The sequence below is a fragment of the Marmota flaviventris genome, chromosome X, assembly GCF_047511675.1.
Source record: "Marmota flaviventris isolate mMarFla1 chromosome X, mMarFla1.hap1, whole genome shotgun sequence".
NCBI classification, from domain to species: domain Eukaryota; kingdom Metazoa; phylum Chordata; class Mammalia; order Rodentia; family Sciuridae; genus Marmota; species Marmota flaviventris.
The window spans coordinates 72,621,209-72,644,019 of record NC_092518.1 but is presented as its reverse complement, the minus strand read 5'-3'; the positions used below and the strand labels follow the sequence as shown (position 1 = coordinate 72,644,019).

At 44.8% G+C, this 22,811-nt stretch overlaps 1 protein-coding gene across 2 annotated transcripts in view; it reads right to left on the bottom strand.

Moving 5' to 3' along the window:
• Nucleotides 1-4,591: 4,591 nt before the first annotated feature.
• The window catches only part of LOC139703375 (nuclear RNA export factor 2-like), a 33,922-nt gene continuing 15,702 nt past the window's right edge, over nucleotides 4,592-22,811 (bottom strand). Inside the window, exons 2-21 of one of the 2 annotated variants that reach the window (XM_071606894.1) lie at nucleotides 16,935-17,040; nucleotides 16,484-16,637; nucleotides 16,127-16,210; nucleotides 15,909-16,013; nucleotides 15,712-15,792; nucleotides 15,510-15,579; nucleotides 12,560-12,648; nucleotides 12,333-12,440; nucleotides 12,042-12,151; nucleotides 10,535-10,571; nucleotides 10,082-10,150; nucleotides 9,941-9,996; nucleotides 9,693-9,800; nucleotides 9,500-9,558; nucleotides 9,264-9,376; nucleotides 9,127-9,169; nucleotides 8,472-8,544; nucleotides 7,537-7,719; nucleotides 4,943-5,003; nucleotides 4,592-4,815 (exon numbers count right to left, since the gene is read on the bottom strand). In XM_071606894.1, coding sequence (XP_071462995.1) covers nucleotides 4,771-4,815; nucleotides 4,943-5,003; nucleotides 7,537-7,719; nucleotides 8,472-8,544; nucleotides 9,127-9,169; nucleotides 9,264-9,376; nucleotides 9,500-9,558; nucleotides 9,693-9,800; nucleotides 9,941-9,996; nucleotides 10,082-10,150; nucleotides 10,535-10,571; nucleotides 12,042-12,151; nucleotides 12,333-12,440; nucleotides 12,560-12,648; nucleotides 15,510-15,579; nucleotides 15,712-15,792; nucleotides 15,909-16,013; nucleotides 16,127-16,210; nucleotides 16,484-16,637; nucleotides 16,935-17,040 — 1,754 coding nt within the window. In that variant the 3' untranslated portion in view covers nucleotides 4,592-4,770. The remainder of the gene's footprint in view (nucleotides 4,816-4,942; nucleotides 5,004-7,536; nucleotides 7,720-8,471; nucleotides 8,545-9,126; nucleotides 9,170-9,263; nucleotides 9,377-9,499; nucleotides 9,559-9,692; nucleotides 9,801-9,940; nucleotides 9,997-10,081; nucleotides 10,151-10,534; nucleotides 10,572-12,041; nucleotides 12,152-12,332; nucleotides 12,441-12,559; nucleotides 12,649-15,509; nucleotides 15,580-15,711; nucleotides 15,793-15,908; nucleotides 16,014-16,126; nucleotides 16,211-16,483; nucleotides 16,638-16,934; nucleotides 17,041-22,811) is intronic. The other variant, XM_071606895.1, reaches the window with a different exon arrangement.

Sequence of the window (22,811 nt, the reverse complement as noted above, 5' to 3'; positions counted from 1 at the left end):
TTTATGCAGCAACCTAGTCTCCTGATATCATTGCATAAAAAATAGAATTTTTATTTGTGTCTGTGCTCTCCTTCATCATGCCTTTCCATACAATGAATGTTTCATTACCAACTTAAATCTTTGCCTTTGGTTGTGATTGTTCTATGCTAATAAAATAAAGTGAACTGTAGGTTACTTTAGTGGCTTCTCTATGCGTGGGCTTGTCCCTCACCACCTGGCATATGCCCCTTATCATCTGAGCGAGTCCTTAATATGATTTTCACAACAGAACAGAGTATTTTCTGTTCTCAGTGAGTTTTAGTGACCTTCCATTATCTGTCTTTGGCTTCTTGGTATCTCTTCTGATCACATAGTCTTAGAAGGCTGAGCTGACTTCTCAACTTCCTATCTCCAGGTATATTATCTTAAGTATATAGACTTGAAGACGGGTCACTTTTTACCTCTCAATTTTCTGGAATGCCTATTAAACCCATATGACTGAGATAAGACTGAGGTCTGGCCTTACACACACACACACACACACACACACACACACACACACAGAGAGAGAGAGAGAGAGAGGCATTTTTTCATTATCCATTCATCTGTTGATGGACATGCAAATTGTTACCATATCAGTTATTGTAAATAATGCTGCAGTGAACAAGGGGTTGCTGATGTCTTTATTAAATGATAATTTAATTTCCTTTGGGTGTATATTCTAAAAGGGGTATATGAGTCATATTGTAGGTGTTTTCAATGTGACATCAGAATGCATTACAATTCTTATTACACATATACAGCACAATTTTTCATATCTCCGGTTGTATACAAAGTATTTTCATACCAATTCGTGTCTTCATACCTGTATTTTGGATAATAATGATCGTCACATTCCACCATCATTAATAACCCCATGCCCCCTCCCTTCCCCTCCCACCCCTTTGCCCTATCTAGAGTTCATCTATTCCTTCCATGCTCCCTCTCCCTATCCCACTATGAATCAGCCTCCTTTTTTTTTTTTTTTCCAGTTGCTGATTTTATTTCCTTTGGGTGTGTGCCCAGACAAAGGATTGCTGGTCCTATAGTAAGTAGTTCTACTTTTAATTTTTAAGGATTCTCCATAGTATTTTTCATAAGGGCAGTACATCCTGCTTCAGTGTAGAAGGATCCCTTTTCTTATTCTTACCAACACTTGTTCTCTTTTTTTGTTATTTATTTATTTTTTTTATTATTAGTTGTTCAAAACATTACAAAGCTCTTGACATATTTCATACATTTGATTCAAGCAGATTATGAACTCCCATTTTTATCCCGTATACATATTGCAGATTCACATCGGTTCCACATCCACTTTTTTACATACTGCCATACTAGTGTCTGTTGTATTCTGCCGCCCTTCCTATCCTCTACTATCCTCCTTATATCAGCCTCCTTATATCAAAGAAAACATTCAGCATTTGGTTTTTGGGGGGATTGGATAACTTCACTTAGCATTATCTTCTCCAATGCCATCCATTTACCTGCAAATGCCATGATTTTATTATCTTTTATTGCTGAATAATGTTCCATTGTGTGTGTATGTATGTATGTATGTGTGTATATATATATATATATATATATATATATATATATATATATATATATAGGCATCTAGGTTGGTTCCACAGTTTAGCTATTATGAATTGTGCTGCTATAAACATTGATGTGGCTGTGTCCCTGTAGTATGCTGTTTTCAAGTCCTTTGGGTATATATAGACTGAGGAATGGGATAGCTGGGTCAAATGGTGGTTCCATTCTCAATTTTCCAAGAAATTTCCATACTGATTTCCATATTGGCTGCACCAATTTGCAGTCCCACCAGCAGTGTATGAGTATGCCATTCTGACTGGAGTGAGATGAAACCTTAAAGTGGTTTTGATTTGCATTTCTCTAATTGCTAGTGATGATGAACATTTTTTCATGTATTTGTTGATTGATTGTACATCATCTTCTGAGAAGTGTCTGTTCAGGTCCTTGGCCCATTTGTTGATTGGGTTATTTGTTCTTTTATATACCCTAGAGATTAGAGCTCTATCTGATGTGTGAGGGGTAAAGATATTTGCTCCCAAGATATAGCCTCTCTATTCACCTAACATTGTTTCCTTTTCCTGAGAAGAAACTTTTTAGTTTGAGTCATATGGTAGTTTTGTTTTAACTTTTTAAAGAAAACTCAATACTATTTTCCATTATGGCTGGAAGAATTTATATTCCAACCAGCAGGGTAAGTGTTCCCTTTTATCCACATTGTCTTGTTATTTTCATAAAAGCCATCAAAATAAGTATATATCTCATAATAGTTTTAAATTGTATTTCCCTAACAATTAGTGATGTTGTGCACATTTTCATATACCTGTTGACTCATTTTTATGCATTACTTGAGGAAAATTCTTATGTCCTTTACCAATTTTAAGTATCACATTGGTTTTGATGTTATTTGGTTGTAAGAATTTTTTTTACATTTATCTGATACCTGGTTTGAAATATAATTTCCCAGTCTGTATGTTAATTTTTTCATTTTGTTTATTGTATAATTTGCTGTGCAGAATCTTTTTAGTTGATATTGTCTCATTTATATAGTTTCTTTATTTTTCTAGTCTGAGCTTTGGTGTGACATCCAATATATCAATGACAAGGCAAAAGTCAAGGAGCTATTCCCTGTATTTGTCTTGTTGATATTTTATAGTTTCAGGCTTTATATTAGGATTTAATGCATTTTTGAATTTATTTTTATTTACGGCATATGATTATGGTTTAACTGTTTTAAATAAACTTCCCCCAGAATCATTGAAAATATTATCTTTCTCCAATTACATCATCTTGGTGAAGTTGTCAGTTAGGCAAACATATTTATTTAGATTTATTTCTGGGCCCTCTATTCTGTTCTCTTGTTGTATGTTTTATGCCAGTATCAGACTGTTTTGATTACTACAACTTTGCAATATAATTTAAAATCAGAAAGTGTGAAACCTCCAAATTGTTTCTCAATACAGCTTTGGCTATTAGGGGTTGTGTATGGTTCCAAATGAATTGTAGGAATTTTCTCTATTTTGATGAAGAATTTCATTGAAATTTTGCTAAGAATAATATTAATTTGTGCCATGCATTATAATAGATAAATTGGAAATTTTAACTACTGTTAATTCTTCTGATGCATTAACATGTGATGCATTTATATATATTTGTGTCCTGTCATGGATGTTTTTATTTTCAGGGTAAAAATTTTTATAATTTCTTACATTTATTCTGAAGCAATACTTACTATTTTGATACTACTTAAAAACACTCTTTTCTCTGATATGTGGCTCCCTAATATAAACATATATCATGAATGGAAAGTGTCAAGTTACTTCTGCCAAAACATAAAAAAAATGCAGGAATTATTGTCAACTGGTGGTACTTCACAGGTGTCATCATTTCTAAGATTGTAACTTGAAAAGTTTGTATTACTATTATTTTGATATCCAAAAAAAGTAAAAGCATTCCAGAAGTGTGGGCAATAAGTTGGGCAGATGTCATATTTAATAATTTCCTGAAATTTGGAACTGCCAACCATCAGTCATTGGGAAAATTTCCACAAAACTAACCACAAAATGAGATTTTGGGCTACTGCTGTTGTCATATGGAGGTAAAAATGAGTGTCTGAAACGACTAAAGAACATGGACATATCCCCGTGGCTCAGGAGGCTGAGGCAGGAGGATCACAAGTTCAAAACCAGCCTCAGTAATTTGGCGAGGATTAGAGCAACTTAGTGATAACTTGTATCAAAATAAAAACGAAAATAAATATAATAGGATATAAAAAAGGACTGGGGATGTAGATCAGTGGCTAAGTGTCCATGGGTTCAATCCATGGTAGAAAAAAAAAAGTCATAGATATGGAGGATCTTCTTCCAATTCTGTGAAGGATGTGCTGGGCATCCTGAATGGACTACTCCTTCCACACCAACTGTAGGTGCTAACAGAAGATTCCTAGGAGAGCAGCCTAAGAGGAGAGGGTGGGATAGGCATGTGGGGTAGACAAACGGAAGCTAGGGCAGAGATGCAGAGAGGCCCGATTCCTATTCAGCTGTGCAAAAACAAAAAAACAAACAAAAAACAAAGCTGAACCTGGTATGGTGTATGAAAATCTAAAAATATTAGGAAAGAGAAGTAAAATATGTCAGCCCTCAAGTACCTCCCTATTTTGCTTTGTTCCATGCCTCAATCATTCCTTGTTTCCACAGCCCTCAATAGCCAGAAAGCATCCCTTGAGAAGCCCCCATTGTGACAGGTCACATGGCTGCTTCTGCAGGCCTCCCGGGAGAGCATCGCACAGTCTCACAATCTCCAAATGCCAATCACTAGAAGTAGCATGTGTCTTTTCTCATGAGGATTTAGTCACAAACTGTCTTGGAGCAAGCCTGATGGATCTGCTTAAGAACAGCCAGGGTCTACGGGATGGGAGCGGAGGTGCACAGGGCCTTTCGGTCCTGGCCCTGTTGACTCATGCCTGCATCAGGAGAGAAGAAACCCAGGACACACAGCACACAACATGCAATATCACGCTTTATTGTAAAGATAAACAGCCATCTTTGGTGGGGAAAACACACATAACAACTAGCCATTTGGGAGGTTATGTTACCTGGCCTACAAGTTAACTCTGACTTCTTAGTCAGCCAGACCTGCAACCCCAGCAATGAGCGTGGACTTAAGTTGGTGACAGAAAACTACGATGTACATGAAGAGGAAGATGGCATCCAAGGGCTCCTTTCAGGACATCTGTTTGAAGGCCTCCCCTGGTATCTTTCCCTGGTTCTGGAGGGAAGGGGTCAGGATGTCAGAAGAGGCAGGTGCCCCAAGTTCCATGCCTAGGCCACATGGTCTCTACCTTCCCAATGGCCTAGAGACATCATCTTTCACCCACTTGAACCCCAGGCCTCACCTGGAGCATGGTAAAGACCTGACCCGCTCTGATGTAGTTCCACTGGTTGTCCTCCAGGCACCTGCAGTGGGACAAGAACAGGTGGTCTCCATTACTACCACAGGACAGACACGCTGGCCACAAAATGCCACCTCTTAACCTACGCTGCTCTTTTTCTGGGATGCACGTGCCAGAATGAGGACCACTGTAATGATGAAGAAAGATGTTGTGAAAACAAAAATGTCTGTCATGAACATTCATGCTCACCCAAATTCAAAGCAGAAAAATAGGGGTGTTCAAAAGCATAAAGGAGCTCGATCATACTGATAAAGGAAAGATGCTCAAGAAAATAACAAATTGAAATTCAAAGAGGAAGACTGGCCGATTGTGTCTGAATTGAGATATCAGATATACATTGCAGCACTTACTTTTTTAAGGTACACAATTCAGTGGTCATGTAGCACAGTCATAAGATTGTGCAGCCATGCCACCTACCCGATTCCAAGAGCTTTATATCACTCCCCATTTTCCCTGGCAACCACTATTCTGCTTTTTGTCTCTATGGCTTTGCCTATCCTGGACATTTCATATAAGCGGAACCATACAATATGTGGCCTTTTGTGACTGTTTTCTTCACATAGCATGATGTTGTCAGGATTCATCCTTGACATAGCATGTATCAGCACTATGTTCTTCTTAACGATTGAGTGATATTCTGCTAGATGTAGTACCATATTTACCTATGCGTTCATCAGCAAGAAGGCATCTGAGCTGTTTGTACTTTCTGGCCAATACAAACAATTCTGCTACAAACATTTGAGTAAAATTTTTTTGAATTCACGTTTTTATTGCTCATGGTATATATACTTAGGAGTGGGATTACCAGGCTAATCAGTAACTCCGTGTTTAACTATCTGAGGAACTGCCAAAATGTTTCCCCCAGAGACTGTTCCATTTTATATTCCCACCAGTATAATGGGAGATTTCCAATTTCCCCACATCTTCAGCCAAACTTGTTCACTTTCATTTTATTAATTAAAGCCATCCTAGTGGATGTGAAGAGCCAACTCATTATGGCTTTGCTTGGCATTTCCCTACTGACTAATGATGATGAGAAATTCTTCAAGGGCTCTGTGGCCATGTGTGCATCTTCTTTGGAGAAATGCCTAGTCAAGTCCTCTCCCCATTTTCCCTGGGATGTTTGTCTTTTTATGGTGGAGTTTTAAGAAACGTTCATGTGTTCTTGCCAGATGTGTGATCTGCAAAACTGTCTCTCATTCTGTCAGTTGTCTTTGCACTTTCTTGATAGAATCCAATGATGTACAAAAGCTTTTAAATTCTATGAACTCTAGGAAGTCCAATTTACCTATTCTTCTTTGTTTCCTTGAGCTTCTGCTGTGTACCTAAGAAATAGTTGCCTAATTCAAGGTCATGATGATTTATACCCATGTTTTCTTCTTTGGGTTGTATAGCTGTGGCTCTTTAAGTCCTTCATCACTTTCAGTCACTGTTTGCTTACAGTGTGACTTGGGAGTGTGGGTCAAAATTCATGGCTTTGCAAGTGGACATCCAGTCATCCTAGTGCCCCTTGTTCAAGCCTTTTTGATTTTATAACCCCATGGAACTTTTTCCAACAGCCCAGATGATAGACAATTGGACCGTAAATGTAAAGGTGCATTAGGTAGACTCTCAGTTCTTTTCCATAGAGTCATGTTTGTCTGTATGTTGGTACCACAAGGTCTTGATGGCTACAGCTTTGTAGCAGGTTTTGAAGTTGGTAAGTGTGAGTCTCCTAACATTGTTCTTTTCCTTTGAAACTATTCTGGCTATCCTGCATCTGCTGCATTTCCATATAAACATTAGGATCACCTTGTCAACTCCTGCAAAGGAGCCAATGGGGATTTTGGTAGGGGTTATGTTGAATCTGAAGATTCCTCTGGACAGCACTGGCACCTTACTGACATTACGTCTTCCACCCTGGGAACATGAGGTGTCTTTCCCCTTACTTACATCTTCTTTACTTTTTTCTTCAGCCATGCTTTGCCAAAGATTTCAGCACATGTGATTTTACTTTCTTTGATTACATTTGCTCCTAAGTGTTTTACTCCTTTTAAAAATATTTTTTTTAGTTAGTTGTAAATGATCACAATATCTTTCTTTCTTTCTTTTTATGTGGTGCCAAGGGTCGAACTCAGTGCCTCACCCATGCTGGGCAAGCACTCTACCACTGAGCTACAGGCCCAGCCTTGTTTTACCCTTTTTGATGCTATTGTAAATGGGCTTGTTTTCTTAATTTCATTTTGGATTGTTTACTGCAAGTACATAGAAATACCCATGAAATTTGTGCATTGATGCTGAATACTTGCTGAACTTGTATATTTGTTCTAGTGGCTTGTCATGATGGGTTCTTTTGGACTCTTCATATGGAAGGTGATGACATTTGAGCATTATACTATTTTTGATATACTTTAAATACTTCAGTAAAAAAGTGTGCTACCTTTTTCATGGGCCCACTTTTACTGTGCAACAAATACCCACAGGTTTTTCCCCAAAATATCCTGGGAGTTTCCATTATTCACTCCCCTGCCCCACTCACATTTATACCCAACACTCACTTCTGAGACCACTCAAGTTTCATCCCAGACTGGATGGAGAAAGCCTGCACAGTTTCTTGCTGCTCTTGGGAGAGGGTGGACATGAAGCTGGAGCAGTGTGTGGGCATGGGGATGGAGAAGGCACTTTGGATCTCACCAGGGCTGGCATCCCTCACAATCAGCTGGTCATTTACGATGCACAGGCTGGAGAGAGAAAAAAATAACAAACACTCCCTGAAACAACTGGCCAGGCAGATAACCCCACACTGCCTACCTCCTTAACCACTGCCACACAGCATCTGGATTCCTCCAATATCCCTACTGTAGCTGCCTCCCAGATTCCTAGGCTCCTACCCATAGTGCCCACCTTTGGAGACATTTTGTACCAGCTTCAGTGGTTTTGTAGATTTTTTTTGTGGGGGGGGGGGGTAGTACTGGGAATTGAACTCAGGGGTACTCAACCACTGAGCCACATCCCCAGCCCTATTTTGTATTGTTTTTGTTAGACACAGGGTCTCACTGAGTTACTTAGCACCTCGCTTTTGCTGAGGCTGGCTTTGAACTCGTGATCTTCTTGCCTCAGCCTCCCAAGCTGCTGGGATTACAGGCATGTGCTGCCACGCCCAGTGGACTTGTAGATTTAACACCAATGCATTTTCTCCTACACAGCAGCCCCAGAGCCTGGGTACTCTTGTCCCCATTTTCAGAGGAGGACAGTGAGTCTCACCGAAAGGTCAAGTAATTTGGACCAAGGACATAGTGAGTGTTGGGATCAGGAAGAGAACTGTCATTCCCAGTTAAAAGCCCTTAGTCTTAACCACTAGGCTAGACTGCTCATTGGATCTACCTGTTGGTCTTCCACTATGTGGAGAATATCCTGAGGACTCTGCCACCACATTCCTATACCACTGGTCCCAGGCTGAGAATGGTGCTCTCACCCGCCCCATAGCACTCACCTGGAATTGCTGCCAGGAGTAGCAACGAAGGTCCGGGTAAAGGCATGAACACATCCCTGAGACTTTCCTTCCACTTCAAGGACAACAAACAACACTCCCTTGGAGTTGCACATGCTTTACACATGCTCAAACAGCATCCCCCAGTCGGGCTCTTCCACTGGAGGAGGCCAGACCCAGACAATTGTTCACTTGGAGTCAGGAGGGCACGGCAGGAATGGGGAAGACAACTGGAACAATCCACTCCCAGCGATAGGGCCCCTACCACATGTTGGGCCCTGTGAAAACCTCTTCAAAAGTTCACTTGATCTTCATCTCACATCTGCCCAAGAGATGGGTTCTACTAGCCCCATTTAAAAAATGGCGAAAAAGAGAGGTCAAGTAGTTGGTCCAAGGCCACAGAGTAAGGACCTGGGAGGAGAGCCATGGAACCCCACAGCCTATGTCCCTAACACACACCGGAGCTATGGGACAGACAGGCACAGACCACGCTCAGACCAGAATGCTTTGTGGGCAGAGTGGGAGCACCGAGGGAAGAGCCCCCAGGGAAGAACAGGAAGGAAAGGCCTAGAATCAGGGAAGCTGGGAGAGTTCTGAGAGGGTGCCCACCCAGGGGAGGGAGCAGCAGGCGATCTGAGGGGGTTGTATAGACACTCACCTTCCTTGAACAAACCATTCACAGAGAAGCAGAGCATTGTTTCCTGAAAGGGGGCAATGCAGGAACTCAGGATCTGCTTAACCTCCTACCCACCTCCAGCTTTCTGGTCCCACCCCAGGGAGGAAGCAGGTGCTCACCGTCTGGAACCACATGTCCACCACAAAGGAGCTGAGGTCATGCCGAGTCTTGGGCAGCACGCAGAGGGTATCCAAGATGTCACGTTTTGTGTGCTTCAGTTGCTTCCACTGGTCTGTAGAGGACAGGAGAAGCAAAGATGAGGGGGGCTGCCACACCCTTGCCCTTGACCCCCGTGACTGACCCTTTGACACCCCCTTATGCTGCCGCTGCCCAGTCTTCCCCATCACACACTTACAGGAATTCCTGAGCTTACTCATATTCTTGCTATCCTTGATGAATTTGCACAAGCTGTTCCTAGGAGAAAAAGAGGAGCAAAGGATCGTGGTCCAGCCAGTGCCGGTGTGGCAAGGAGCTGGCATGTGTCTGCGGGGATGTGGGGGGAGTCACAGTGCCCCAGGCCAGGGTCAGAGCTGATCACAGATACTCACTGAGCTGAGTCCTTAGGATGGAAGAGAATGGTCAGAGAGAAGCATGCCTTGTTGTGGTAAGCACTGAGGAGACCCTCTCGATCTCCATGGTCATAGATCAAGTAATACCTGTGAGGGAGCAAAGAGGACAGGCTAACTCTGTGGCTGAGGGCCCACAGGAGACCAGAAAACTCCTATGTGCAGACCTGTGCTATGGTAGTCCACACTGTCCCAGGCCTTCCCTTCCTCAAGGTCTCAGGGGAACTTACTCTTGCAGGAATTGCAGAACTAGATTCTTTAGGGTCTCAGTTCCTTTAGACTCTTCCTGGAATTAAAAGGTCATTCTAGTCTCTGTGGTGGCTAAAGCCTACCCTGCAACACCCCCATCTCTTTTGGTGCTTCTTTCTCACCGTGCAGGGTTTTATTAACTTGGGGGCATCAAGGTTGACGACAATTGGTGTGGGTAACTCCTGGCCATCCTTGAGAAGGGAAGAGGAAGTCAACAGTGCAGCTCAGGGTGCTGGCACTGCAAGAGCAAGGAGTTGAACAGGCCCAAGGGGAAACAAGGTCCAGAGGCCACGTATAAATAGGCCCTGGAAAATCCATGGGTGAGATCACACTTGGTGTCTGCATCATGAGCTCTTGGAAATCTCTACCAGTATATGCACCCTGTGAGTGGGTGTGTATGGGTGTGTGCACGTGTGTTCTCCCTAGGGAAAATGTCCATGCCATGGAGAATCCATGCCCTTTAAGAAGGATGAGGGTCTGGTGCACACGTAATCTAGGCAAGGCCCACAAGGCCTGGGGCCAGCGGGGAGGTCAGGCATGTGAGTAAGGAGACAAGACCGGAAGTGCGTACTTACCAGGCGTAACAAATTGGGGAAACAATCCTGGATAGCACTGTGCAAATGAAAAATCTAATGAAGTGAGGTGACAGTGGAGGGTTGTGCACACTCTCTCCCTCTTGCTCTCTTCCCTCTCCTTTCCCCTGGGTACCTCCCATCTACACTGGCCTGACCCCCCTCCTCCAGGGCCCACCCTGCCTCCCTTACCTTCTTCCAGGTCCCCCCATGGAAGGCTCTGAAGGGAGCAGGGAATGGGGTGGGAGACCAGGGCTCTGCTACTGTGCTGGGTGTCCAGCCTTCCGTGGGGCATGGCCTGGCCAGACCAAGACCAGATCATACTCTCGCCTCCCAGGATAGGATGCTGGGTGGGGTGGGGTTTGGTGAGTGAGACAGGCAGGGGAAGGCAGGGGTATGGCCACAGAAAGGGAATAAAGGTAGGGGAGGGAGAGACGGTGATAGAGGAAGCAAAGCAAAGGGAAGGGGAAGATGCTGCCCTGGTGCTGGAGGTCAAGGTGGAAGTGAGAAGAAACCAGCTCCCCTACTGCAGCCCATTCCTTCACCTGCCCCTGGCTGGCCCTGCGGCCCCAGGCAGGAATGCAAACATGTACCTGCTGGGCTCGGGCCCACAGGATGCAGGTTCAGCCTCTGTCTCCCGTGTGGGCCCAGAGGGGGCCAGGTATGGGAAAAGGAGCTGCCCCCAGGGGAGGTGTCATTCCCAGCACCAGTAGTGAAGAATCAGGCACCAGCTCAGCATGTGACAGAGGGTCTGTGGCCCCCTCTTATGAGCACCAGGTTCCCTCATGGTGGTTCCTGTGCACCGGTGCCTGTCTGAGTCAGTGTCTTGCCCAAGGAAGCATCTTGACTTGGGCTACCAGGGCTGCTCTGAGGGACGAGGTTGGATGTGGGATGTGGAGTGGGGGAGGGAGCAGCAGTGCCCCTGAGCAGCCTGTGCTCCCGCCTCCTCCTCCTGCCCCTCCTTTGCCCTCTGCCTTCCCCTCCTGTCTTGGGAAGGCCTCTGCTTGCTGGCAGTGGCCTACCTCTGGCTCCTTGACTCAGGGAACCCAAGTTTCTCCCCAAGGAGGAAACAGTTTCCACCAATGGCCTAGAGGAACAGATGTTGTGACGGTAGCCACCCAGGGCCCGGGCCCTCACCACGGGGCATGAAATCTCTCCTTGTCAGCCTGGGATAGGAAGGGGAACCTTTTTGGAACATGAGAAGAAGGGCCACTCATAGGACAGGGGAGGGAAGCCCAGCCCCATCTTCGGAGGGCTTGCTGGAGGAGGCCAGTGCAGAGGGGCGGGAAACACACCCCAGTCCAGCTGAAAAAGGGGAGCAGGTCACAAGAAGGAAAGCAGACCTGTGGGCACAGCTGAGGGACACAGATAGAGGAGAGGGCGTGGCCTGTGATCCTTCCAGAGGGCCAAGGTTGCATCCTCCTGCAGAGGTGGACTTCAGGGGGAGCTCAGGCTCCCAAGAGGCAAAGGTCCCCAGGAAGGGTGACAGGTGTTACCAGGCATTATCTACCTTACATAAGCAGACTGGTCTGGGAAGTCACTGCACAGAGGGTTCCCTTCTAGCCACAGCTCTTCCAGCTCCATCCCTTTCAGCTTCTCCAACTCCTTGGAGGTCCTCAGCTGAGAAAGATGGGGAGGGAACCGGTTAAGGAGACCCAGGGAGAGAGGGACACCTGGGAACCTGCACCCAGACTCTGGGACCCTCACTCCAGTTGCCTTTGTCTGCCTCCTGCCAGCACCCTGCTGTGCCCTACCAGCCACCCTCAATGCAATTTTTTTTCATCTGGCTCTCTCTTCTCACCTCATTTTTGGAGAGGTTCAGGATCTTGACATGGGGGGCTTTCTCTACAATGTCAGACAGGCCATCCAGCCGGTACAGTTTGTTGTTTCGCAAGTTCAGGGACAGCAGCTTGTGGGAGGAAGCATAAGAGTGATGGGGACTTTCTAGCACCTGGTGGGCACATCTGCCCTAAATGCCATCCCTTCCACCCCTCTATCTAAATACCGGCCCTGGGCCTAAGGTCTCACCTCTGGGAAATTCCTTTCAATGATCTGCAGGGTAGCAAACATGCAGTTTCTTCGATTCAGGATCATGTCAATGTCACAGCCCATCAGGTCTTTGGGAAGCCAAGACAAGGGAATCAGAAGGGTTAAGAGGGGTCCAGCTGGATCAGTGCCAGCACAAACCCTCCCCACATATGATTGAAGAAGAAGAAGGAGGAGGAGGAGGAGGAGGAGGAGGAGGAGAGCTCAAACTATCCCAATTTGCCGCCGCCGACATGATTCTATATTTAGAAGACCCCCAAAACTCTACTGGTAGGCTCCTGGAACTCATAAACAAATTCAGCAAAGTAGCAGTGTTTAAAATCAACACGAATAAATCAATCATATTCTATACACCAAGGATATTGGCTGAAAGAGAAATCACGCATACTATCCCCGTTACAATAGCCTCAAATAAATAAATAAATAAAATGTGTGGGAATCAACCTAATAAAAGAGGTGAAAGATCCCTATAACAAAAACTACAGAATTTGCTAATGAAAGAAATTGAATTAGACCTCAGAAAATGGGAAGATCTCTCACGTTCCTGGACAGGCAGAATCAATATTATCAAAATGGCCAAAAGCATTATACAGTTTTAATGCAATTCCTATAAAGATCTCAATGACGTTCTTCACAGAAATAGAAAAACAATCATGAAATTCATTTGGAAAAACAAGAGGCCCAGAATAGCCAAAGCAATCCTTAGCATGAAAAGTGACACAGGAGGCATCACAGTAGCAGACATTAAATAATACCAAGGAGTTATAGGAATAAAAACAGTATGGTATTGTCACCAAAACAGACATGAAGACCAATGGAACAGAATAGAAGACACAGAGACACACCCACATAATACAGTTATCTCATCCTAGACAAAGGCACCATTAACTTACATTGGAGAAAGGATAGCCTCTTTAAGGAGTGGTGCTGAGAAAATGAGAAATCCATATGTAATAGAACGAAATTGAACCCCTCTCTCTCTCACCCTGCAAAAGACTCAACTCTAGGTGGATCGAGGACACAGGCATTAGACCGGAGACCCTGCAGTTACAAATAGAAAAAGTAAGCCCAAGTCTCCAACATTTCAACATGTCAGTCCTCAAGAAGACTCCAAAAGTGCAAGGAGTATAAATCAAGAATCAACAAATGGGATGGTATCAAGTGGAAAAGCTTTTTCACAGCACAGGAAACAATCAAGAACGTGTACAGAGATCCTACAGATGGGGAGAAAATCTTCACCACCAGTACCTCAGGTAAGGTGTTAATTTCCACAGTATACAAACAACTCAGAAAAGTGGCACCCCCTTTCTCCACAGAAAAGCCCTCTTCACCATGGCTGATTTTAGGACTGTCAGCAAAAGAGTCCCTGAGAAAGAGTCCAATGTAGATAAACTTCCTATTTTCATGTCGCCCTGTTTACTTGGCCACTGGGCGAGAAGATACCAGCACTCCAGGTGCTGGGCACCCCCTTACTAGTTTTCACAAACGTATCCAGTATAGTACTTTGAAGAAATGTGCAAACAAGGCCTCTGGCCTTGAGCTGGGCTTCACAGAGATGTCTACATTTTTAAGATAAGTTACAATTGGGCTCCATGGTAACAGCTGGCAGGGGGAGGAAAGAAAGGGGAGAAGAAGCTCTCCCCTTCTCAAGTGTTGTCCTTGAAGAGTTAACTTGCCCACTTGCCCAGAACAGTGAAAGAAAAAGCTGCTATTATGTGAACTTCTGCAGACTGTGAACTTCTGAGCCCCTCCCCTTACACACTGGGTATAAAACTCTGAAACTCCCTGAACTCAGGGTTCGGGGGATTAATTGATTTCAGCAAAAGCTGTGCCCTCTGAACCTGGCTGCAGCCAAATAAAACTATTTCCTGCTATATTCGGTGCCTTGCCTCATTTGTCCCTACAACATTACCACTCGAAAAATAAATAAACCAATGCATAAACGGGCAAAGGAACTGAACAAACACTTTACAGAAGAAGAAATATGAATGCTCAAAAGGTATATGAAAACGCGTCCAACATCTATAGCAATTAGAGAAATGCAAATCAAAACTACACCGAGATTCTATCTCCCTCCAGTCAGAATGGCAATTATCAAGAATGCAAGTAACTATAAATGTTAGCGAGGATGTGGGGAGAAACGTACTCTCATACATTGCTGGTGGGACTGCAGATTCGCGCAACCACTATGGAAAGCAGTACGGAGAGTCCTTAGAAACCTTGGAATGGAACCACCATGTGACTCCGTTATCACACTCCTTGGTTTATACCTAAAGGTCTTAAAATTGTTAATAGCATACTACAGTGACAAAGCCACATCCATGTTTATAGCAGCTCAACTCACAACAGCCAAGCTATGGAAGGAACCTAGGTGTCCTTCAACGGATGAATGGATAAAGAAAACATGGTATATATACACACAATGGAATATTACTCAGCCATACAGAATGAAATTATGGCATTTGCCCGTGAATGGATGGAACTGGAGAATATGATGCTAAGTGAAGTAAGCCAATCCCCCTCCCAAAACAAAGGTCAAATGTCATCTTTGATTTCTGGATGCTAACCGCAAACAAGGGAGGTTGGAAGGGGAATAACAGAAATCCCCTGGATTAGACCAAGGGAAACAAAGGGAAGGGAGTGGGGAGCAGAAAAGGAAAGACAGTAGAATTAATAGGACATAACTTCCCTAGCCTTGTATTCGTATATATAACCAAGATAACGCCACATCCTGTATGACCACAAGAGAGGCATCCTAAGTAGAATAAGTTATACTCTATGTACGTATAATCTGTAAAATGCGTTCTACTCTCATATGTATAATTTAAAAGAGCAAATAAGAAAAACCCTCCCCAAGCTGAATCCCTACCTCCTCGTCCCAGGAAAACCCCTCTGCCCTCACCTGCCCTAGAATTACTGTGGTCGGTAATACCTGGATCAAATCGGAGCTTCTGGAGGTCGAGAGCTTGCTGGGAGACATCATATCGTTTTCTCATGGTCAACTGCAGAGGCAGAGATGGAGAAAGTGGCTCTGAGGCTGTGTGGGGGCGTGGTGACAAGAATCATCGTGTCAGGAGGTGAGAGCAGGTAGGATCCGGGGAGTGGGCACATAGCATGCCTTGAATCTGCACTACCTTTAGCTGCTCTACTTGTTCTGCTGAGAACTTATTCTGCACAGAGTAGGGTACAGCAGAAGGGCTGACTAAGACCAATATCTGTGGGAAGGAGAGGTAGGGTCAACAACAGGCCCACTAATCCCAAAGACGACAACCAGCCCCTAGTCCATCCTCCCTCCCCAAGACATGGTGCAGGGACAGCCCCTAGCACACACCTTTACATCATTGTCATCGCAAATCTTGTAGCTGACATCCTTCAATGCCGAGGCCGTTCCTGCATCCTGGACAAAGAACCGGGCCCGATTTCCGATGTAATGGAACTACACAGGCAGTGAGGGCAGAAGCAATGGTATCAGATGACAATGGCCCCTGCTGAGCCAGGCCTCTCCCCCTCCCCTGTGCCCACTCAGCTGGCTTCACCATCCTCTCTTACATCGACCGGGGTGAAGGGGACACTGCAATGGCCCTGGATTGAATTCATTAGCCATGCCTTGTCATACTTTCTCCCATATGGAATCTAAGGATAAAAAGAAAGAGTCAGAGCAGAGGAGACAGCAAGGAATTAGGATGGAGGACAGACCCAGCCAAGTGCTATTTTCTTGCCTAGCATTAAAAGACTTCTAAAGCATGAGTCCATGTTTCTGCACTCAATACTGATTTCCAGAATCCCCTTTCTTTCCATTCAGCTCTCCTGCAAGTGGAGGTGTTTAACAGATGCTGTTTAATGTCATTTTCCTTCTTTCAGGCTCCAGAAGAGCCTACTTAATGCAGACCTTTCCAAGACACTCACTGTCACTTTGAACCATCTCCTCTTCACTCCATCTCGTATCTCCTTCCCCATTTCTCTCCCTCGAGTCTTTTTCTCTCTCCACAGAGTCACATGGGTAGGCTCTTCATCATGCCATTTCCCTCTCCTGTGGTCATGGTGGGCTGAATAAGGTGTGCTGGTGAAGGGGGAGAAGGTGGTTTCCATCAATGCTTAGGAAGGCTTCTACACCCCCGCCCCTCCTCCCTGATGCCAGGGTGAGAATGAGGACTGCTCTACCAGGATATGCCTCATCCACTGTTCTTCAGTTTTCCAGTGAGAGAAGAAAAGGAAGGCCACACAGAGTGGTCCAGGGGCTGCTGCCCACAACCCAGGCTGCCTGGTCACTTACTACCTGACTTGGGATTCATCATGGACATCCCTCATCCCCATGTTCCCATTATCCTCCTGGAGGCATGAAGGTGGAAGCTCATACCCAGTATGCTCATAATGAAGCTTCCTCCTGCCAGAGTTGCTCCAGGACAAACTCCCACATCTCTTCCTTCCTTGAAGGGTACTGCATTTGTCCCTGTATTCTGAAACTGGGAACAAAAACACAGGTATAAAGACACATCAATGGTCCACTTACGATGTACCGCATCTTGGGCTAACACAGGGGAAGGACAAGCAAAGTGTCAGCCTGCCCCAAGAAGCAATCACACCCCCCCCCCCAAAGCAAACTCCTCTGTCTGTTCAGATAGGAGCGCTTTATCTCACAGGTGATGCAATTAGAGGAGACACGGTGGAAGAGGAAGCAGCTCTGTTGGACCTTTTACTACATGGAGCAGGACTGAAAAGGATCAGGGGTGCATCTGCCCTTGGGTTAGGCTTCACACACATCAGGCAGCTGTCCTACCCCTGCCTTCTCTGAGGCTTCTCCGATTGCCACCAATGGCTGGGAGGCAACTTCTGTCACCTGCCCAGATCCAATCAGCCCCCAGAACTAACTGTGAACAATCAGCTAGCTGAGTGAGCTTCCTTTGCTGGTATAGTAAAAGCTTTAATGAGGGTTGGGAGGAATCCACCCTCGCCCTCAACAATACTCCGCTTGACATATTCAGAGCAAGCTTTCCTTCTGCACAGCCTGCAATGCTTTCAGCCCAGGACAGGACTCTTCCTAAACTCTATGCTTCTGTAACAAGGGTCTGAATGAGCAGCTTCAAATACAATCCCCAAATGTGTGGGGACTTTCCTGTTCTCTCTGTTATTGATTCCCAGTTTGACTCCAAATGGGCAGGGAATGTCCTCTGTATGACTTCAGTTGATGTAGATTTGTTGAGGTGTGTTCGGTGGCAGAGAAGATGCTCTCTCTGTGCAGATGGTTCAGGCACTTGAAAAAGATCCCAATTCGCCAATTAAAATTGTAATCATGGTAGAAAGGAGATCAGTAGAGCAGAGCGAGCAGATCAGAGGGAGGGAGGAGGAAAGGGAAAAGGAAGGTACTGGGGAATGAGACAGATCAAATTATGTGCATGTCCAAATATGGCATTCTGAATCCTGGCATCGGGTGATATTTGCACCAATGCACCAATGAAGATATTTCAAAAGGGTACTCTCCCGATGTTGATTACTTACATCCTGTTACTGTATCATATCACGCAGGTCTTGTATATCATACCTGCTTTGCTGCCCAGGAATGCCAGAGTATGGAGTACTGAAGGCCCCAACTCTCGCTGTAGATGTAGCTATTTCTCCATTCAGGTCCATCAGTGTTGTTTTTGTTGTTGCTGCTTTTGCTGTTTCAGGTACTTTGAGGCTCTGTGTCTCGGTACCTACATACCTAGCATCATTATTACATAGTATGTATGTAATACCCCTCTCTGTCTCTCCTTAATTGTCTTTGATCTGATTTTGAGTGTGTTGGACAATGCAGCCTGAGCCTCAAGGTGTGTGGGTGTGTGTGTGTGTGTGTGTGTGTGTGTGTATAAATACACTCATATCATTTGGATTGTATCTGACCCTGGATTTTCTCCTAGGAGTTGCTGTTGCTTTTCAATCCCCACATTCCCCACCCAGATAACGAATTCATCAGGTGGCAAGACTTGAAACATTCTTTTCTTCTTTGTTTGGGGGCAGGGATGGCATCTACAGAAATAAGATACTCTCAATTCCCTCTCCCACAGGTAGACTCACTGGGCTTATTTTACTGATGCCAGAGTTGACTGAAAACATGTACCAGCAGAAGGCAATATTAGTGCTTTGGTGGAGATGGGGATTAAGGTAGCCAGAACGTCAGAAAACAACTTGCTCTTAGGCTCTAACCATGAAGATTCCCTAGGTGTGTGAGTTATACATTTCATGATTTAATGATTCCCATTGCCTCAGGACACAGTTATGGATAGAAACTGGTCCATTCCTGAGCACTCTGCGACATCCTGATGAGGACCAGGCCTCGGGTGAACACCTCCTAGGGGCAGGAGGGAGGGGCGATCATTGCTTTCACACAGTGAAATCCACTGAGTGACCTACTCTCAGCACAGTCCTGTTCAACTTTTCAGACTCTCCCTGTTGGGGGTAAGGCACTGGAGGTGAAATTCCATGTTAGTACACCATTTGACACAGATGTTCCACTTGCCCAGCTGCAGAAGTTTGCATGTATCATGGAATATTCTTTTTCTCTCCCACTCGACAGCAAACAGATCAAGAAATTCTCTTGGCTTTATGTTTAAAATATCCCAGAGTCAGGTATGGTGCTGGATGCCTATAATCCCAGTGACTTGGGAGGATGAGGCAGGAGGACTACAAATTCCAGAGCAACCTCGGCATCTTAGGGAGATCCTGTCTCAAAATTTTAAAAAGGGCTGTGAATGCTGCCCCATTGTAGAGCAGCCCTGGGTTCAATCCCCAATATTGAAAAAAAGAAAACACAAAAATAAAGCAAAGAAAACATCATACCACATGTATATATATTTTATTTTTAATTTTTTTTGTTTTTAGTTGTTGATCAACCTTTATTTACTTATTTATATGCGGTACTGAGAATCGAACCCAGTGTCTCACACATACCAGGCAAGTGCACTACTGCTGAGCCACAATCCCTGCCCCTGTGTGTATGTATGTATGTATGTATATGTATGTATGTGTGTGTGTATGTGTATATATATATATTTTTAAAAAAATATATACATATAACATACAAACACACCCCCTAGCATCTAGTTACTTCTCACTCCCTCCATTGGTCACCATCTATCTCCTAAATTAGACTGCCTCCCATTCCATCTGGTACCTCTGATTTCATGCCTGCTCAATTATCATATGTTACCTACACAGCAGGCAGAGTGAGCTTTTTTTTTTAAAGCACATCTCAAATCATGGTATTCTTCTGCTCAAATCCTACAATAGGGGTTTGGAGACCATTAATATGATAAAGAACCACAAGTCCATGATGAGACTCGAAATAATGACAAAAAGCAACCTTACAGGTGGCATTTGGAGAATGCCATTTTCATGAAAGTTCATAATCAAATAGAAAACATTACATATTAAACATATAGAGTTCTGGCAGAGTCTGAGTCATTTTGAGAAAATGAGTTCATCAATAACAGCACTGAGAGGAAAGTATAAAAGTGAGCTTAAAAATGCCTACAGCTGCAATGTCAGGCAAGGCTCTGTGCTGTGAATCACTGGGGACAGAGGGCATGGGATAAAAAGCCACCATGGGCCCTGACAGTCAGAGATATTGAAGACAAAACACACATAGGTGCACATCCACTTACTGAATTCCCACATCTCAGCCCAGTCCCTGGCTCATGGCCCTGCTGCCATAACCAAAGGCCCTGACAGGAGTATGAGAAAGGAGGTAGAGCCTCTCTGCCTGGGTTGGCCTGTGTCCCCCTCAGGCTCCACCATATATTATCAGAGCCTACTTTTGGGAACTGCCACATGAGCACCCACTAGCTTTGAGCGACAGGAATGTATAGATGTGGCAAGCCAGCCATGGGCTCTGTGTGTGAGCTGTGAGCATCTTTAGCATACAAAGTGGACTGAACTGATGATGGAACTTTCTCTGTGCTGTGCAAGTATGTGTGCCTTTCACTTGATTTGCCTTGGAACATCACATACCACATGAGATGGCATGGCCTTCCAAGATGTCAGTCAACCTGCTTATCTGCAAGACATCACAAGCTAGACTCAATCCCCTGAATCCTGATCCCTTGCCTCATTTGAATGGCTTCTCCCTCAATAAAATTTGGTTCTAGGAGTGCTCTTTATTTTTCTTGCCTGCCTTGCCTCCTTTGTTGGAACTAGGTAGAAGAGCCATCACAGAATCCAAATAAAAAGGTATTTCTTTATCTTTGTGTGATTATTTCATGCCAGCCCAGTTCACCTGGAGTGACTCTGACTGGTTTAGTCTTGTTTGTGACAAATGGTGCCCAAACAGGGATTCCAGGTTGAATTTTAGAAATTTAGTGGGTTTGGAAAATATCTCTCATAGTTAAGCACTCAGCATTTCAAAGTATTATGGGTTAAGTTGTATAAAGTAAGTGAATTAGAAGAAAATGTGTTACGTTAAACTTACAGCATCTGGGGCTTTTTCGTCTTTAGAAAGACTGAAAAATTTCATTTTTTTGCTATTCTAGAGAACCTAATTAATTATAGAGAATCCTCTCCCATGGAAAAAGTGCTTTGATGGATTTTTTTTCGGATTTTTTATGTGAATTTTTATATTTTGAAAATTAAGTAATGATTTTTGGGTTATATGCTAGAAATCTGTGCTTGGAGAGTGAGAGAAAGGAAAGAGACTTTTGTGGTAAGCCTTGATACGTAGAATTCTTTACCTATAGAGAAGTGAATTTTATTTTTCTATTGTTTTTTTGTAAGTACTCAGTTAGTTTATACTGAACCCCCTTTACTACATTCTTGTCCTGCCAATATCAGGAGTAGCTGTGACTCAGCAGCTGTTCTGTGATGAATTCAAGGCTTTAGCCATTATTCCCTATGGTTTCTGTAACTAGATCTACCGCAAGCAATATTCTGCCCTTTAAAAAAACCTAGTTTGACAAGTGTGGTATCCCTTGAGGCCAGCCAGTGCTGGAATCTACCAAGGGGCCCATTTTGGGGGTTGAAAGAGTTTTGAGATGCTAGCAAGAGAGTGTACACTGTGGAGGGAGAATGCAGGTAGATGGTCCTTTGACTGAGAGAATGCTACCCACTTACCCTGGCTCCAGAGCTGCGGGCTACGGGAGACAGGAGCAATGATGTGCAAAGGCATGGATGAATACCAGGGTACAGCGGGATACTGATATGGCCATCCAGCCATAGGACTACCAACACTGGTATAAACTTTTTGAAGCGCCCATGAGAACGTTTGCACTGGGAAGAGGATGGGAGCACAACTGCTCTCTCCAAGGGTGATAGCCGCAACTAGCAGAGACATGGGCCAAACTGGCTTTTGCTCCCGCCCACAGGGATGGAGGCACAGCTGCAGCAGCGCAAGTGGGACCGCCGGCCCACCTATGAATCCAGAGTTCTGGAGGGCCATCCCTGGGAACATCCACGAGGCACTGCACTGGAGGAATTCCAAGCAGGACAAACACAAGCGCGGACTCAGGCACAGACAATGGCTGGGAGTCCAGCCAGGCGGCAGTGGTAGCCACTGGCTCCACCCTTGTTTCATCACCATAGTAACCACCCAGAGCCTAGCTGGGCTGATCCTGACTTCCCGCTTCTGCCTCGGGCAGGCTGGCCCACAACTGGCGAAATGCCCATGCAATGTGGTTGCAAGGAGATTTAGAATGGAGGTACGAACGGACATCTAACATGGGAGCTAGACACCACACGGAACCGCTTTCCACAGGAGAGGAAGGGTGAAGCTAACCAAAGGGTCCTTTGTTGTTCTTAGTGCAAACTGCTATGAAAGCCTAGCCAAGCCAGCCCGGGGCCACACCCAGTGACAACTAGTTCCAATAACCATGATATCCGTTTGTGGGAGCACAGACTGGACCGCACCAAAACACGGACATGTGTCACTGGGCGTGGCAAAGACTCAACCAGAACTGCTAGTAATTGGACATGTGAAATGCACAGGACCTCAGGCAAAACTTTGGATTGCACCTTGGGTCCATCCATGTCGGTCCACGGAGAAACCCTTCAGCTATGAGGCTGCCGGACAAAATGGCGAAAAATCCCGCCTTCTGTGTTTTTTCGGCCTTTCCTTTGGTCCTTCCCTCTGTCAGTCAAGCAGGGCTTCTGGTTCCGCCTCCCAATTACTAAACCAAACCTTGTATTACACAGGTTGGCCAACCAAGCTGCGGAACCTGCCTTTTCACAGTTACCTTAAGGATACACACCTATCAGAATCCTTTTTCCC